We start from the raw sequence: 19,020 nt of genomic DNA, 5'->3' as shown, positions 1-19,020 counted from the left end.
GGTGGTTGGGCACTGAAACAGGGAAGTGGTCACAGCACCAAGCCTGACAGAGTTCAAGAAGCATTCAGATAATGCTTGTGGGTGTGATTCTTGGAGATAGTGCTGTGCAGGACCAAGAGCTGGACTTGATGATCCTGATGAATCCCTTCCAACTCAACATATTCTATGATTCAAGCAGGCACAGTGTCTAAGCAGTGCTAAGCAGGCAGCCTGATGTCACAGCAACACAAGGCATGCAAGTCACAGCCCAGAGTCTTGCAGCTCACCAGATGTCTCACTGGCAGAACTGAACTCAGATTTCCATAGGGCAATGTGCAAAACACGGTCCCACTACAGGATGAGGATCTTCATTTGTGGGATGCTGATCAGACACTGAGTCATACCTGTCATTATGATAGGCAGGCAGGTTGGTATTCTTGTAATGAAAAAAGGACATGGAGGTACATTAAGGCTGATGGCTGCCAAAGTCACCAAAATTTGAGAGTGCTGAGCAGCTCAGACAACTGTGGCTGCCAGTGCAGCCACTTCTTTAGATGATACCTGGAAAACTAGGATCAACACTAAAACGAGATGTCACCATAGGTGGTCTGGATAAAATCCATGCTAATTAATGAAGAAAAGGGGAAAGAAAGCTATGGAAAGATAAGAAAGCTCAGAAAGATATGGACCCACCAAATCCCAAAGAGTACTTCCAAACAGACAGGATTTTTCTGAACTGCAGAGCACTTATCAGAGTAGAAAGAGCCTGTGTTCACAGAACCTCAAATTGATGTTCTGTAAATGTTTGTATAAAATGCCAGCACAGTCAGATTTCTGAGATGGTGAAGTCACAAGTACTCAACCGCAGTGAAGATACACAGCTAGGAGAGCAAGTGTCAAGAGGAGCTGGCACACCTTGCTGACTGACAGACAGGACAGACAATCCAGAGGAACAGCAATTACAGGATTCAAGCACAATGTGCCAGATTTGGGGGAGCCTGGCAGGCGGCTGGCCATCTCCCTCTGCTGGCAACTCCCAAACACTCCCAGTGATGCAGTCTCTGGATGGAGCACCCCCAGGAGAAATGCCAGAGGGCAAGGACCCTGTATATCACTCTTGGGTTGCAAGTCCTTCCTTCATCCCAGGACTGAGAAGAGCCCGGAGCTGGAGTTCTCTTACTGAGGCAATGAAGTGAGTACAACTTTCAAAGCTGCACTGGTGTTTTCAACTAGGATACTGGTACCCTCCTGGGTCCTGCTTCTCCTGCCAACACTTCCCACCTGCAGGGGGCAACAGCTCTCTCCAGCCTAGGCTCCATGTCTCAGAGTGCTGAGCTTTCTAAGTTCCCCTTAGCCCCAAGACCCAGGGAGATGTGGGAGGTATTGAGCTGGGTTCAGACCTCAGCTTGGAAAAACTCTCCTACTTTTCCCTTTGTGCTTCAGCTGCCTCAGCTGTGGAGAGGTGGCAAGAGCCATCCTGCTTTAGTTACCAGCAGTGCTCAGTGGATGGAAGCTGCTCTCACTGATGATACACCCACATTTGAGCTACTCTCAGCTGCTCTGTGGGCACAAAAAGGGCTTCAGAGGGGACAAGACCTTCACCTCCCCCTGTCCCATGCACTGCATCCAGAAGACGGTACAGTTCTGCCAAGTTTCTCATATCTTGGTCCCTACCTATCCCTGCCTCCCAGCTGGTAGCTCAAGCATTGGTGGGGTCAGAGGCAGTGTCTCCAGCCCTTTGGGCTGTAGGTGATCAGCAGTATCTGGACACGAGTCAGTGGAGAAGCCACAGCACTGCCCTGCACAGGAGGGCTCTCTTGGACTATGGCTCTGACAGACAACAGGCCCTGCTGGGCACTGCATACCCAACATCCAGGATCACTCCTGACCCCAGACGGAACGCAGGAGGGCTCACTCCTTGGGAGGGAAATATTTTGGGAAGACTGAATACAGGACAGAGTATTTGCAGGCCAGGAAGAAAGAGCCTAGATGAGATTTGCATAGCAATTTTCCAGACGTCATGGGAAAGAGTTCAAAATAACTCCTTGAACTGGTCTTCTGGTGCCTGAGGCACAATAATAGCTGCTATTATTTCAACAAAGCAAGGTGATAATATGGCAGCAGCGTTATATAGTGCATCAACACCACCATTTCTGTTGCCATGCTGGGCATGGAGGCAGATAACACATCAAAGAGCTTGCCCCTGAATCGCTGAGATAATGAAAATATTGTGTAACTGGCTACACTGCCTTTACAAACAGCATGCCCATTCATGTCTTCCATTAAAGAAAATGCTGTTTGTTGGGTTTCTTGCTTTCTTTTTTTTTTTTTTTTTTGCCCTAATGCTCATATGTGAATAAGATATCAGTTCACTCCCAAGAACAAAGCAACAGCATGGTCATGGGCATGGAGATTTTGGCTTGGACTCTTGGGAGATATTAAAGGACACTCTTAATGCTCTTGAAGACTTAAGAAGATAGGTCCTCAAGGATGGCTAGAAAAAGTTAGACTGGAAAGATATGTAGGACTCAACTCATCAGCTCTGTAGAACTTAAGGAAACTAGACTCAAGCATCAAGCACTTTTTGGTATCTTAGATGACAATTCAATAATCTCAATTCAGTAATTTGTGTAAAAACAAATCTGCAAGACAAAGGAACATACTTAAGCCATTTTTATGTTACCTAACAGGACTGAGAGCTTCTAATGGTGCATCTGCTCTAGTTTACAGGCTGAACATTGCTGCCATCTCTCCCCAGCAGTACTACAGAAAGCTGGTCTAGCATCATCTGGAAACTATCTTGAAACACTTGCCATTCTTCAGGGGTTAGATGCTACAACAGGCATGAAAATAAATCCTAAGTGCCAAAAGGAGCTGAGAGATTTTGTTCTGGTGAGAAGGTCATTCAGAAGATTTGAGAAAAGTCCCACAAAGACTGATAGATTTCCCACAGAGCAGTCAGAATATGAAATTCAAATATGAAGGACAAATCCAGTAATGGATTTGGTAGTCTCCTTCCTCTTCCAAATAACAGGGGGAAGGTAAAATGTTCTTTTGGGTTTTCTGTTCTGCTTGAAAGAAGCCCTTCTGGTTATGTGGCTGGCCAGAGTGAATGTCATCAGAAAGTAAGACAATATTTGTCAGGGATTGGGCAGATGGCAAGCAACAATTCTCTGCAAGTTCAGTAAGGGATGAAGAAGGACTCAGTGTTTTTGATTAAGAAAATATACACCAGTCTGTGGTACTGGTGAGACTGCAAATTAGCCTAAATACATAAGGACATTCTTTTCAGATCAATGGCTCTGTTGAGCTCTATTGCAAACCAGTAACAATAGGAGAGATCACAACTGCCTAAGATATGCTACAACATATATAGGTTGAGCCCATCTGAGTTGAGCTTTTTGAACAATCAGTGGGGGAACACACCACACCCATGCATTCTCTGCCTATTTTCCACAGGGAGTCTATGGAGCACCTAAATTTTGTAATCTAAGAGATTTTCAGGTTGATCACAAAAGCTATTGATTTTGAGCACCTATAAGTTTAAGGCAATACTGGAAAGCAGGCAGTATGAATTGCTATTTGAAAGTTGGGTGTCTACATCCTCCCTTGGAACAGATTTGATGGGATCTAGTTTTGCACCAAAGGATGTAAGAGAAAGCAAAAGCAAGGATGTAAGAGAAAACAAAGAATCCTTACTTTGACAAAGCTCATTCGAATTGTACACATCTTGGTCAGCTCATACACCACTTCAAAACCATGATTGACTGACTGGGCAAGGAGCTGGGCAAAGAGCTGGTTGTTGAAGATCTTGAGGCTACAGCCACTGGGGATCTTGCAGACCGTGGCTGGGTGGAAACCATGCTGGTAGTTACAGTTGCGGCTTTGCACAAAAATACTGCTGTCACTGACACATTCAGCATAAACCTCCCCACCAACGTAGTAGAGATGAACACCTTCAAAAAAAAAAAAAAAAAAGTAACACATTATTTCTCCATTGTTCACAGCACACTTTATGCCAGTAATTAATTATTTTAATGGTTTGGGCATACAAGTCCAGGATCCTTCCAGGATCTTTGTTTCTGAGTGCAGGTTGCTTTACTTTTACCTAACAGCATAGTACTTTATGACAAAATATACATACATAAACATCAAACACATGTCAGCAATATCCTAAACATCAATCAAAACTATCCAAGACCTGAAAAATCACTATTACATTACACAGCTAAATGTATTCTCACTGTTAAGCAAATGCTCACTGGCCAAGACCCACTTCACTGCACGCTGTTGTTTTACTACAGGATCCTACTGCCGCCCATTTAAAACACAGCATGATGTGTACTTAAAATACTTTTTTGTATTTTGCTTTATCTGCCACATCAGAACCATGTATTTGCATTTACATTATGTGGCTTACTCATCACATCCTGTTCCAAGTGACCTTTAGCAAGAAAATGACTGATTTTCTTCTGAAATTTTCAGTGCCCAAGTGACTTACCAATACTAACTCCAATTTTGACTGTGACTTGGGGAAATTAAGGTGGAAGAACTTCTATCCCTTCAAATACTCTGATCCACCAAGGATATCTGCTTGCATGAAAACATACCTGAGTTGGTGGGAGAATTTATCTTAGGCTAATTCAGCACCCTTGAATTTGGGGATCATCTGTAAGATGATAACTGTGTAGATCCCTCCTTTAGCTGATAGACAGAGAGAGGCACTGTGACCAGATGATTCACTCCATCTGCTACAGTGTGCAGGCTCAGAGCCAGCTTAAAGCCATAGAAGTCTGTGCAGGTGCTGAAAAGGCTATCCCATTCCCTGCCCCTGCTGACACACCTGCTTTCATGCTGGCAGCAACAGCTGAGGATTGGGCTGCTGTCCAGGCTGAGGAACTGAACCAGCTAATAAACTTAAAAACAAACAAATCAAAATTTATTTTCAGTGAGATCTTGTGAGGTCTTCATCAGTACAAGTGTGGCAATGGGGATCCTTACTGCTCGAAAAGTGAACATGAAGCCACAACCTGGAGGGGGACAAGTTATCCTGTGAAAATGCCCAGACAGTCACTCTTCCCATGGCTAGATTAGGGGAAATGAACCCTTCCCAGGGCCAAGAGAGGTGGAAGAACTCAGTTCTTTGTTCTTGTAAAAACCACCACTAAATAAAAATAAAATCCTCCTCTCTAATACTAGGTATGCTCTTCAAACACACACAAATGTTCACAGAGCCTCAGTAGACTGCCTGCAAAGCTACTGGTAACTGTGCTTTAATAATGCAGCTGTAATTAGTTTTATTCCTGCTGTCTTTCATACAAACAATGACTGGTTACATATTCCCAGTCTGTTCATCATTCTGCAGTCATAACAACAAGGGCAGCAGCACATCCTTAGGACAAACCAGCCTCTAAACAGAAGTGGGAATGGCAGGGGAAAAGCAGGTTGAGTGGGAAAAAAATCTGGGAAAAAATACACTCTCCCATAGTCTTCCAGGGTGACTCAGATGGGAGCCTTAAAGTCTGTCTTCAAGCCATCACTTGACTTCTGAGCAGCCACAAGATCTGCAATGAGCTGCGAGTGGCAGGGCTGTGGCTCGGAGCACACTGTGGTGCTGCATTGGGAACAGCAAAAACAGGAAAGCATCAGCTCTACCTGAACCAGGTACTGTGGGGTGCTGCACACCGTGGCTGTTACCACTTGGCTTTCCTTCCCATGGAAATATATAAAAGGGAAGGACAGAAAAAATCTTGATGGAGTCCATATAGCTGTCTGAAATAATCAGATGAAGTGAGAACAGAGGGTAGGGAGATAAGAATAAGGACGTAAATATGCAACACATTTCAAATCTTCAGGAGTAGCTACTGACTTAAGGTCACCACAGGGGATGCTAAGGTGAAAAATTTTAAAGGCTGAGTTTTCAAAGTATATTAAGTAACCCATTTTCTGAAAAAAATGAATGCTTTCAAAGGCATTGCCCAAACATTGTGATACAATAACAAAAACATCAATGCCACTTCTGAAAACAGAGGTTACAAATTGTTTCCTCCTTGTTAGCTTTTTAAAAGCAGTAAATACAACACTAATCAGTGTGTATTCCTATTATTCTAGTATTCATTCACCAGAGGAAAGCACCCTAAAGGAAACCAGGCAACTAAATACATATTTGTAGAAGACCAAATCAAAGGTCCGTATGTTTTAGTGGTATTTCATTGCCTCTGCAAAAACTGAAAATTCAGCAGCCTCCAAGCATCCACATCTTTTTGACACTGATTGAAAGTTACTTTTTTGTCCTTGAAGTCTGACTGCTGAAACAGGTCCAATTGCTCGTAGATGTTGCATTGTGTTCCGGATTGTTTTTAGCTTTGATGTGGTATTTCCAGGAAATGGTTTCACGCTGATACTCTAGATGACAATTCAATCACATATCCTTATCCTACTGAGCTAATCTTGTTTACTCACTCTTTTTTTCTCCAGTGTTAACATGTGACAATTGTATCCATTTCAGCAGCTTTCATCTGTCCACCATGCCTTTGCACTATGGGCTTCTGGAGCTGCTCTGTGCTCCTCTGCAGGCCTGCACTGGTGCCGCTTCTATTCCACTCGTATATGGTTTTTTAGGATTTGCATGAACAGGGAAGAGCAGTAAAATTAAGGACCTCTGATATATTAAGCTCCTCTCTGGCCAACCTGCTCCCTTCCCTTGGGCACATTCCTAGTGTAGGGCTTTAAAAGACTTCTAATCAATTAAGACAGACCTTCACATTTAAATGGATGAAGACCATTAGCATTTACCTAACTTTATTTCTGTTCTGTCTCCTTATCTTTTGGGGCAGAAAGTCACAGACTGTAACATTGCCAAATGACAGCTGGGATCTTTCGTCATTCTTTTAGGGCCAGGCTCATCTTTGATCTACATCCCTCTGACAGCTTACACTAATAGGGTGTAAAGCTTTGCTTTATTTTCTAAGTAAGTTAGAGCTAGATGTACAACACATTTGCACTCCACACAAATGAACCACTATGGCACACACTTGTAGCATCTGCAACATAAGTGTTTTTCATTCTGGGGAAAAGTGCAAGAGCTTAGCACAACATTGCCTGTTCCAGCCCTCAGGTTCACTGCTGTTTGCAAAAAATGCATCACATTTGTCTCAGAGGTTCCTCGTATTCAGTCATTCAACACTAGACTATCATGAGCCAATTAAAATATTGCTCTAGGCCTGGGAAATGAGGTGAGGTTGACAAGATAATAAGAGTGGAACAATTAGAGTTAATTAGCCCAGTGGGAAATGCATTCCCAGGCAGCTACTGGTGAGAGGCTGTGTTGGCAAGATAATGAGTCTAGACTGGATGTACCAGAACAGGCAAAGCTTCATCTGCATGGAGAAGTGGTTGGCACAGGGCTTCTGACTCACCACCACAAACAACAGCAAGTAGTGGGAGAATATCAAACCCTACACAGTCCTGGGGAGCTGGGATGAAGTGTGTGTGGCCACGTATGTCCAGGTGTGGTCTCCTCGTGCTCGGCGCCAACAGCATGTCACACTGCATGCTGAGGCTCTATGTACACCAGAGCTGGGGCACACAGAGCTGCACCAGCAGCCACGGGCAGGAGAATACAAACCTTAGTTTTACTCGTGAAAAGCTGACAAAGCAGGGAATCAGACTGGTGGGGGGCAGGGGAGGGAAAGCTACAAACACAATTCTACCAGAGTTCTTCAGCTAAGTAACTCAACTACTAAGTGTTTCATCCATCTCCCTTTGTTATTTGGTGGGAGGAGAAGCAGCCCTGAGGCACCAGCAATTATCCTTTTAGTGGCATTTCAATGGCAATATTCCCAGTTGCCAGAAGCTCTAATAAATAAAATGAAAATACATACTGCTAAATTAGAACACACAACTATAAACAACATTTTTCTCTTTGCTGGACAAGTAAATAGCCTTTGTAAGGAGTTACTCTGCTGATTGTTATCCCATCAGAAAAGAATCTTCTGCTTTTCTTCTATTTCAGAAGTAATGTCAGAGGTTTGATTTTAAGGCAAGCACATCTGATGAATCAGCTAGGTTTGTTCATGCAATGCGTGGATCTTCTGAGCTCTGAATATTATTCCTGAGGAGAGGGGATTTCCTCTTACCTTTTCCTATGTGTCTCCTGGTGTTTTCTATAGTAGAATTGCGGTTTACATTTGAGAGTAGACCCAGGCAGAATCTGTTTTTGTTATTTGAAGGATCTGTAAATCCATCTATAAGGATACTTCGAGAGGAGGCCTGGAAAGTCTCCCCTACCCGGTTGTTGAGTTCATAGTAGGCAACTGAGCACCAATGTTGGGGTTCCTCATAACAAACAGGCCGAAAGTCTGTAAGAAATAAAGTTAAGCAGCTGCTCAGGTTTCAGCAATATTTTTTAAACAATATTTCTCTGTTTTCTTTCATTCCCTCCCACTCTCAAACCCCATCTCTTCATCTAAACAGTCACTTATGTCATACTTTATCCCAACAGCAGCTTCCATTGCTTCTTGATTTTATGACTGAAGTCCCAAACATGCAAAAGGTTGGTGCATCAGCTTAACTCTAAGCCTCGAGGAGCCCCACTTCTTAAAAGTGGAAACTCCACTGCATTAAATCAGCCACACTGACATTCCTCGCTGAACTGAGGCCCGAACTATACACTGAAAATAGTAAGGGATACATCTGCTCTGCACCAGCAGAGAGATAGGGATGACAGATGGGCTCAAAGCAAGTCAAAACTGAGCCAAGTTTTTGGTATTAGGCCTTCAGCCTAATACCAAACTCTGTAGTTCAGAAGTAATAAATCACTCCAATTTTTGCATGCTTTCAGGCTTTCCGCTTCCATGTGGGATTGTAAGCAGGAATGTCAGCAAGGTCATTTCTTTTGGATCTATCCCTGCCCAGGTTTTCTAAGTCAGAGACAGAGAAAGACTCAAAAATGTAACAGAATCTCTGAGCCTCATTTGTCATACAGGAATTATTAGGAAACTTTATCCTGCCTGCTCACCACAGGCATGTGAGCCCGCCTGCCCCCAGAGCACCTCTGTGCATAACCTCTAATAAACTTCCAACTAATATTCACTAGGCTAGTGATCAGGGATGGTAGGCTGTGATAAAGAGATTAAACTAGCTTGACAATTTATTTATAAGTATTGGTATCTGATAACTTATTATTATCTGGCCATTCTGTGTCCCCATCCATAATTAGCACTATCCCCTCACATTCCTTCTGCTCCAGTTCCATGCCACATACACACTCCTCACTGTTTCAGAAGGCTGGCAATATTTTTTTTAATGTGCATGTGTGTGTGCAGTTTCAGTCCTCATTCTAGAAATGACACTTCTTTAGGAGCACAATATGATGGACTAAAAGAACAACAGTGATTTTTCACTGCAGTAGCAGGAAGCCCAAGCAAAAGCCAGCAGAGGAACTCCATTTCCACTTCCTACTCTGCAGTAATGGGCTCTGAATGGTGGGGGCATCAGTACTAGCCAGTACTAGCCCTAAGGTAGCAGAGGCTGTGCTGGAGAGGTCACCAAGTTGCTTTGAGGGGTGCAAGCAGGCCCCAGACCCTTCTTTGACCATTAATGCCTCTCCCACTAAATAAGACAACAAAGACTTTGGTGTTGTGTCAAAATATCTTTCTATTCCATTAGAACATGTCCTTTTCTTTTCTAGCCAGCCAGTAACATAACATTCATACAAAGATGGCAGTAAAAAGGTCCCTACCATAAGGTTTTAAAGTACTTGAAAACCTAGAGCTGAAGGTGATAAAGAAATGAGGTCTGATATTGATAACGCTTTTGTGTGTTATATTTCCCCACCATCCCTGATTTGATATGTTTATCTTTACAATGTAGATAACAGTGTTTGCCTGCATTAACAGCTTTTTAACTGTAATAGTCCACGGATGCAAATAAGGTCTAAACTCTGTAATTTTGCACATAATTCATAGAAATATTACATCAACCTATCCTGCTAGCTAATGGATGGGTCTAGCACACAGCCTTACTGCAAAACTGCCTGAAACTTATTACAGATCACCAACCCTTCCTGTGCAAATAACAATTTTTTTAAACAATTATTTTTCTTAAAAGTTTTTATTTAAGGAATAGTACAAATGGTATTTACTTTCAGCTTCTCCATCGGCAGATTTACCTCCATTGGGCAAAGACAGCACTAGCTGACTTTCAGCTATTGCATCCATTGATCGTCCATTGTGGATTCCTGGAGGTTCTCTTGCATGGTAGGGTGGAGGTGGAGTTTCCACTACAGAAAAAAAGAAAAAAGAAAGGAAAAAAGACACCTAAGTCAGTATGTTGGTAAATTCCTCCTGGTTTTTTTCCTGGTGAATATTTTACTACTGTTTGGCTTGAGAAGACTGGAAAAAGTACAAATCTGAATCTGGCCTCCCTTCAGTCTCTAGATTAAGACCATTGAATGTTCAGCAAAAATGGGAAGGAAAAGCTGTCTTGTTGGACATGCAGTGCTTGAAAGAGAGAGGGATGGTCACAACAGTGCCTCAGGCCTAGACCCAGGTAAAATCAAGTTCTCTGTTAACACCAGTTGTTACCCTAAGAAAGTAAAGCACTTTCATCTGTTATTTCCAGAATTCTGTCTTTAATTTAAAACTTGAGGAGGACCATTTAAGAGCAGAAACTAACTTTATTTGATCCTCTGGGAGAAAGCGCTCTTTCTTCATAAATCTGTAAAAAAAGCCTATGGAAAGCTATAGAAATCCGACTTGAAAAAACTCCCTCTGGACTTGTTCTTTTTTCCTCTGTCCTACAAGAGAAGTCTGTCCTTCTCCTGGTTTGTTCAATCTCCCATCAAAGAGCAATATATGTCATGAAAACATTGGGAGGAAAAGTATCAAGTCACAATTGCTCTGCTCTTGATTTGTTTCATTTACAGCAACATGAGCTAGAAAACAGAAGGTGACCCTACAGTGGGGATTACGCAGAAAGGCTGGAGGCTTTAGAAAGCCAAATTAAAAAGGATTTTATTTTCATATTATAAAATTACAACATTCAGTGAATAAGCACTAAAAGTGTATAGTTTTGCCTCATTTGAACAGAAATTCAAGGGGCTTATATGAAAATTATAGCCATATACAAGCTTGCAGGACCAAGGGCCTCTTTACGAATGGTTTATCTTGGTTCCAGACTGAAATTCCCTCTGGTGTTTGGGGTCTGTTGGCTGGCCCTCAAAATGGAGCAACTTGACCCAGAGTGGATAACTGTGAACTGTATCATGAGACAACCACTGAATCGTACAAATAAACCATGTTATTCTATTTAAGCACTGTTCAAAACCTAGAAATTTCATACACTGTATGATACTTGTAACACTTAAATGACATAACCCTCCAACAAAAAAACAATAAAACAAAATCAAGAAATAGTGGAAGAGAAAATAAGTTACAGAAAGGAATATAATCTCGGAATCACATGCTTCTCTCCTCAATTTTTCTCCAGAGTAATCATGACATCTCACCCAGGGTATTTTTGATGTTTACTCCTAGTCACATTTAGCTCTCCTAATGTCCAATAAAGCAAAATAGGAACCTGCAGACACAATGTACTGGACACATACAAGAAGATGCAATGAATCTTGTTTTAGGAGTGTTTGTAACACTTGTTACATTCCCCATAACCCATGTTTTCCTCCATGGGTTATGGGGAATGTATAGAAAATTCCATGAGATGCAGAAACCTGCATTGTTGACATCTATATTTGGTCACAGCAATCCCTCTCAAGGTTCTTGATGCAACTCCAGTTTGCTTTAGATAGCCTTCCATCCCTGATTGTTACACAGGCAAATCATGCTTATCAGTATGCCGTGTGCTGTGATATACTGAAGCTCAGGTTGAGCCACTTCCATTATTAAGTAGCTTTGCAAGGTCCCAAGTTCAGTTAAATGCACGAGTCAGAGTCATTACACAGCTGGAATGGGCCTGATTTACCTGTCAGGACCAGCTCCACTGAATCCAGTTTAGTTACACACAGGTGACAGAAAAACATTGGAGAAGACAAACAAGTCTTGCTACTTGATGAAATGTTTCAGTGTTGCTAAATATGATTTAATCAGAAATACAGATCTAGAGGAGAAATGAATGAAGGCACATTCAATGAATGAAGAGGGAAGGAAAAAAATCACACTGTGTTGAAAGTATTCAACTTAAAAGGAAGTTCAAATGCTACAAAAACCTTGTAAAATAAACATCTTTCTTGCACTTAAAATGAAATAGGCATATCATTAAGGACCTGCATTTAAATGCTTCATAGTTGAGACACTAAAATCTTAAATTACAAGATTTTGACCTGAATTCATCTTTGTGAAAAAGCTGACATAACTGAAACTATTTGAAAGTTAAAGTGCTGAAGTGAATCTGAACCATATTTTGATATTAAAACTAGCTCTTAGCTGTGTTGCATTAACAGCAAAAGCACAGTTAAATTTTCAGGTAATTAGAGCTGAACTAAGTCAGGAGTTCACAACACAAACAATCTGAGTGACATAAGCCTTCTAATCTCAGAACTGTGGAACATGTTCCAAAGTCACAGGAACTTGCCTGGTGACTTCCCCAAGTGTTGGGCTAGATTGTTAAACACCTTAACTTTCAGAAATGTATACAGTCAGTAGGATTGCCATAAACTTAAAAAACTTTCTGCACACCAGTTTCCCCATTTTATCCTGTCTCCTTGATGGAGTTTCTAGAGGTTCCCTGACCATCCTAGGTCCCTAACTTAGGTCTTGCAAGTGCTCTTTTCCATGAATTGCACCAGAAGCTTAGATGGGCAGCTTTGGACAGAAGGTGGCCTGCCACACCTGCTTCTCTCCTCAATTTTTCTCCAGAGTAATCATGACATCTCACCCAGGCACTTCTAGGAGCAGGATGACTACAGTTCTCAGTCTCTCAAGTATCTGTCAGAAGGATTGAGATACAACATACAGGAGGCAGTCACAAGAAATCACATTCCAAGTCTAATCTGTTTAATTCCAAGTCTAAATTCCAGTTTAATCTGCAGCTACAGTCTGGGGGGAGCACAGAATTGTCACCTGACCTCAAATGCCTCAGTCAGGGTGTCCCAAAGCTCATTCTTACCCGTGAGCTGATAGGGACTTCCTGGTCCAGAAGAGCTTTCTGGTGAGTTGGGATAGCTGATGCTGTTAGGTGACTGGGAGAACATGTGGCTGGGGGATGATGGGAAAGGGGTGCATGGAGGATGCTGGAAAGAATCCGGATAAGTGGCATTGTGTGGCATCAGTGGCTCGCTGTGCAGAGAAGTGTTTCGGAACTTGGCAAGGAGGCTGAGGTGAGGGTTAAACTCGCTGTGTCTTGGAACGAGTACAGGAGGTAGCACTGAAAACAAAAACAACAGAAAAAATGGTTAAAGCTGTGTTCTTGAAAGTATATCTTGTTGTAAGTTAAAAAGAGGCATATTCCATGTTGCTCAAATATCGCTCTTTGTATACAAGTTGTTGAAGAGTAACAAACATGTCCAAACCCAAGATTCAAAAGCTGAATTCTTGGACATTTTTCTCCAGATCTGCAGTTACAGCAGTTGCATATGCAAAATAAGGAATCTTGACTTGAGAAAGATACCATAAAATTCACAAATACGGCGTGCAGAAATTCAGGCAGTACATCTCTCCCTTTCAAAATTATCTGTTCCTCCCTTCTTCAAAAGCTGAACAAATCAGAAGTTTTCTAAATATTACCACCAGGTTGTGCCAAATTCACAGCCAAGTTTAATAAGAATTAATAGTACTCTAAAATACACTGCATATTTCCCTATCAGTGTGTTACAGATGGGCAAAAGGAAGTACAGACCTGAAGCCAGACACCAGATCTAAATTGTTGTCAGGTACTTGAAAATGCTGCCAGACAGAGAGTGGGATCTTTGAAAGGAAATGTAAATGGCAATTCAAACATTGCAGCAATATCAATTTAGGTCTTGCAATATAGTTAGAAAAGATCTAGCATAAGAAGTCATATGTCAGTGGCTGGTATTTAAGACATGAAAAACGCAGGCCAGAAAACTGAAATCCAAATTAGCCCACTTAAAAATTAGTCTAGTGGAAGGTACTGCCCATCCACAAACTCTCTTCACTTTCATCTCACTGTCAGTGCTGTTAACAGAATGGTCCCTTTGAGAAACCCAAAGCTGATCCAACTTACTTTGGATTCTGACATATGAGAAGCAAAAGTAGAATTAAGACTCAAAACACTTTGAAAATCCTGACTAGTGAGATACCTATGAAGATGTAGTCCCTAGCCTGGAACACAAGGAGGCTTGCTGAATAATTTTGAATATGAGAGTTCAATCTGAGGCTTTAACTGTGTCTTTCATAGTCCTTAGTGTGGAGAGCAGCCCCTACAATGGGTGATTCCCATACCCCAAGATTTCTCTATTATTTACTAGCTCACATAGTGCCCAATTATCTTAGTTAAGGCTTTCAATACAAGTAGGGGGAATGAATTCCCAGTTGGTATCATGCAGATCTAAAAGCCATCGAAGAAGATAAGGAAGCAATTAGAATTATTGTGAGAAGGATGAATTGTCCCAGCATCAGAGACAATTCAGAAGGCTTATATTGACTAACCTAGTATCCAGAGTTCCTCTGGCCTAAAACCCAGCAGCACATCATCTTCCAGTCTATCCTTACTAGTTTATGGAAACAAATAGCAATGTACGCTCTTGTTTTTAAATGTTGATGGGAATATACAGTTTGAACATGTTTTAACATATTGCTGGGGCCAAAAGGCTGTCTAGGTAAGGCAAATTATTTTTGGGTAGGTTAGCTAACAACTTTTAATTACAGCAAACTCTCATTTATCCAGCTTAATGAAAGAGTGGAATAATTGCTATTGAATAAAGCAAATAATGTATAGATAATGCAAAACATATGCATGAGAAGTGGCTGCAGGGACTCTGCTTGGAATGCACATCAGTTGCTCAGAGAGCTGGGGCATTTATAGTGCCTGGTACTAACAATGGGTTTACAGCTTCTTGCTCAATGAAGCACCATGCTGCAGTAGAGGCAGGGTTAAACAACTTGTCTGCCCACCCACTGGAATATACCACTGGGAATTTACTAGTCACCCATGACCTGAAGAACTGAGCCCTAACATTACGCAAAAGATTGGATTGATAGCAAGGAGTTCACTGCAGAAGTTATCTTCTCACCTGCCCAGGAATATAGGCACTGGGATACCTGTTAAGACACCACACATACATGGTTCTCTGGCCCAATGCATTGCTAATTAGCCTCTGGCCAGGACAAGGATTGGTGCTCTGGAGACTACTTTCTTTCCTTCTGCCTCTCATATGCCCCTATTTGTGGCATGAAAGGTCTGCTGCCATTTTCTTAAATTGTTTGGTAGAGAAAGGTATTTCTGCTTCTTCACTGTTCTTTTAGCTTTAAACATCCAGGGAGGACTCATACAGGCAATGTATAGGAACACAAGTATTCACATCTGGCATGCACTGCCCAGTCCCCTGTGGATCTCTTCACAGTCAGTGGAGAGGAATAAAATATTTTACTGCTATGTACTGGGACAAGACCGGTACCATCACTGCAGATATGGTCTTGGTGAGCTGTATTCCTCCCATCCCATGCTCCTGCAAACAGCTCCAGGCTGTGAGCTGTTGATGCTTCTGGAGTTTTCCTTTGCTGCTTCTGGAGTTTTGCACAGCAGCTCCATGAAACTGGTATGATGCTTGTCAGGTCTTCTGCTGATCAGCCAGCTCTCACTGGCTTCAAAAATGAGGAGCTGGTGATGCCTTTGCACCCAGCAGAGGTGCTGAGCAAGGGGCAGCTGTATGCAGCAATGTGCTGCAGTGTTGAGAGGCTGACACCTCACTGTGGGTACCACAGCTGAGGGAGCTGCTGCTTTCAGCCCTGTGAGAACTCAACTCCTTCTCTAAATGAAAGCTGAGAATCTGGATGTGTGAACAGTGCTTGCCAGGGAAAGCCTTTGATTTGCCTTGAGTGAGTCAGCAGGAAGAATTTTCAAGCCTTGAACTCCTTCCCAGCTCTGACCATGGCACTCTTAATTTCTGCTCTGCTGAACAGTGTTTTGCCACCTCACTCACTCTTTCCACTGACTATTCTGTGACTGCCTAGAGGGCTAAAGCCTCTGTGGTGGGGAGGCATTCCAAGATGTTCTTGTTTGTGGCTAAGAATATCCCCCAGGGCCTCGTTCTCCTTGTTCTTTTGGTAGCATGTCACTCTCCAGGGCTCAACCACTCTGAAGGAAGTGTGACCAGAGGCATAAAACTGAGTAACTGAGCATTTTGGGACCTGTCTGTCCTCATAAATTACCCACATTTTCTACACTCTTTGGGGTCCTTTTCTACATGCTACTGTCCGCCTAGAGCCAGAGGTGGATCCTTCCTTCTATGCATGCTGAAGTGTTGATGATCTTTGCTCAACTGAAGACAAATATGGTCATGTCCTATGTCCTGCCACTGCTTTTCATACCTTTCTCCCACTCCCTTTAGCTTCAACAGTTCTTGCTGGGAACCTGGCTGTGCTGTGACTTCAGATGCTATCAAGGAAACTTATCTGCCTCATTTTAATTTCAGGTACAACATTCACACTGAGATTTCTCACACATTAATCCATCTCTGCATAGTTTACCAATTTTGAAAACTGCTCTTCAGTGAAACCCATTTCTTTCCTGTGCCCATGACTACTCCCAAACACATGGCCAACGGTGAAGCCATCAGGTGGTTTTCCACCTGGGAGGCTTTCACATATTAGTCACACTCAGCCTTCCTGAAAGCAGTCAGTTAGTCTAAGTCAAAAATTCTCCTGTCTACAGCAATGGTGCACCCTCAAATTTGCAATACTTACATATGAAGGATCTCTTATAAAAACAATAGGGTACATGTTTAGGCAGCTTCTACTGACAACAAACCAGACTTCTGAGAAGCTCTTTGAAGGCAACAATGAAGGGGGAGCAGAGCATAACCAACATACCTACCTCCTTCTGATTAGGTGGCCTAACTCCTCTCTGCAGCGGGATGTTGCACACATAGAGGAAATATTTTCTGCTTTTTTTTTCTAAGTGGCACCTGCTATTCAGCAGACCTGAGAAGTTGTAGCAGCAATAAAAGTCATGTGTAATCTGCAGAGTTTCATAGCAGAACCTAAAATGGGACTGGACAGCCTGAGGACAGAGCAGAGGTAATGAAATCGCTGAATCTCTGACCAGATTTCAAAGCTCTAGGGATTTCCAGGCTGTCAAAAAAAGGATGAGGCCCTCCCATCTTTGACACAACTCATTCATTCTGGATTAAAGTTCATGGATCTGGTCATGGAGTGGTTGACTCAGCAAGAAAGACTGCAGTGATGGAAAATGATCTCTGAAAGGGTGGGCATTTGTATGAAAATAATACTGGTATGTGGATTATAAAAAAATACATCATTGACTTAATCAGTGGGAGATTCTTTAGCTCCAGAGGATGAAACTCGGAGAATCTCATATAAGCCCAAGATCACCAACAGACAAGATGCAGACTTCCTGAGGTTTAAAGAGAACTGTTGTTTAAACAGACCAGTACCTAAATCAACCACTCCCAGCCTTTTCTGTGGTGATCTCACTGCTGCCACTTTCTCATGAAGCTCATTTGTTGTCTTGCCTTGCCAACACCTCCTTGCAGCACTGCTTTCTAACTGGAGCTGCATTGCACCACTTGCAGTGGTGCAAGTTCTCTCTCCTGCTGCTGCCCCAGAACACCTGAGAGGGTTGCACTCTTTGCTATATGATACAAATTTATTCTATAGCTGTGAGCTTCAGCTTCTGAGTTGTTCCTGTAAGCAGAGTTGTAGGAGTGAATACAACAGCCTGAGAACAATTCCTGGTTCCTTGGAGAACTGGCACAGCACAGTTTGTGTCCTCACTGCTTCACTCACTTTCACCTCCAAAACAAGGTGGCCAAGTCCAACATACCCAAAGTCCCTCCTGTGGGCTAACCCCTGCACTCTGAGAGCTGCTAGTCCACATGAGTCCACAGGGGTGAAAGCTGCTCCTGGCATTGTGTTACCAATTCAGCAAGACCCAGAACTGCACCTTGTCCCCTTCTACTTTACTAGCACAGATACTGCCAGTCTGCTGCACAGACAAACAATAGCGACATGTTCACAGCTGAAAGCTTCTGACTTTCAGGATCAGAGCAGCAAGCTTTGACAGCCATTTAGCAGCTGCTGGACCATTCCATTAGCAGTGTTTGTTAGCTGGCACTGAACAGATGAGAAAACCAGGGTTGAAATCAGCACTGTTCAATGCTGTCAGCTACTGCACTGAGGAGACTCCACTAACTGCACTGAAGTTACACCAGAAGAAATGAGGAGACACTAAAGACTGCAGCCTGCAAATAAAGAAGTGCAATAAACAAAAGATGGGATATTTTATGAGCATCTTTTCTTAAATTATTGAAGAGTTTACTTTAGCAAGGCATGGGATTAGCTCTTTCACCTGAAAACTGTTGACAACAAGCACCAGTCAGTGTAGCTGTAAAATATAAAAGTTTTGACAATGTTTACAGCAGATTGGATACAACTTCACAGTGAGAGCTCTGCTGCACTGGAAGGATTATCAGAAGAGGAAGCAGCCCCTGGTGTTTAACAAATGTTAACAAATGTCTTTCCCTTATTTCATCTGTGTGAAAAGAAACATCCCACAGTTCACTTATCTGATCCTAATGTCACCTCAGAGTAAAGTTCATGCCAGACAAGGAGTAATCTCAGAATAAAAAGTATACACTTACCAACTGTATCCATTAGTAAATTAAATTACTGTGATTTTTGGCAGTAAGGCAGAGCTAGGTTAGACATTAGAAATAATTTTGAACTGTAAGGATAGCAAAGCAATAGCTTCACTTGCCTGGGGAGGTTGTAGAGCCTTTATCACATGGGATTTTTAGAGCTCATTAGGAAAATATCTGTCAGGAACGTACCTGGTAATTTGGTTTGGTTTGGGAGTCTGGAGAGAGGAAAACAGGATGACTGCTCA

At 42.4% G+C, this 19,020-nt stretch overlaps 1 protein-coding gene across 4 annotated transcripts in view; it reads right to left on the bottom strand.

Annotated features, from left to right (window-relative positions):
* Window positions 1-19,020, bottom strand: part of SMAD9 (SMAD family member 9) — a 42,388-nt gene that overhangs the window by 8,502 nt on the left and 14,866 nt on the right. For 3 of the 4 annotated variants that reach the window (XR_010356281.1, XM_064408983.1, XM_064408984.1), the window contains 4 exons: window positions 13,102-13,359; window positions 10,124-10,261; window positions 8,118-8,339; window positions 3,679-3,935 (listed from right to left, as the gene is read on the bottom strand). Coding sequence is in view for 3 of the 4 variants with exons in the window: in XM_064408983.1 (XP_064265053.1) it covers window positions 3,679-3,935; window positions 8,118-8,339; window positions 10,124-10,261; window positions 13,102-13,359 (875 nt within the window). In the remaining variant the exon portion in view is untranslated. The remainder of the gene's footprint in view (window positions 1-3,678; window positions 3,936-8,117; window positions 8,340-10,123; window positions 10,262-13,101; window positions 13,360-19,020) is intronic. The other variant, XM_064408986.1, reaches the window with a different exon arrangement.

The sequence above is a fragment of the Passer domesticus genome, chromosome 2 (assembly GCF_036417665.1).
Source record: "Passer domesticus isolate bPasDom1 chromosome 2, bPasDom1.hap1, whole genome shotgun sequence".
Lineage (NCBI taxonomy): Eukaryota > Metazoa > Chordata > Aves > Passeriformes > Passeridae > Passer > Passer domesticus.
The sequence above is the reverse complement of the archived record's forward strand: the minus strand, read 5'-3'. Positions and strand labels throughout refer to the sequence as shown.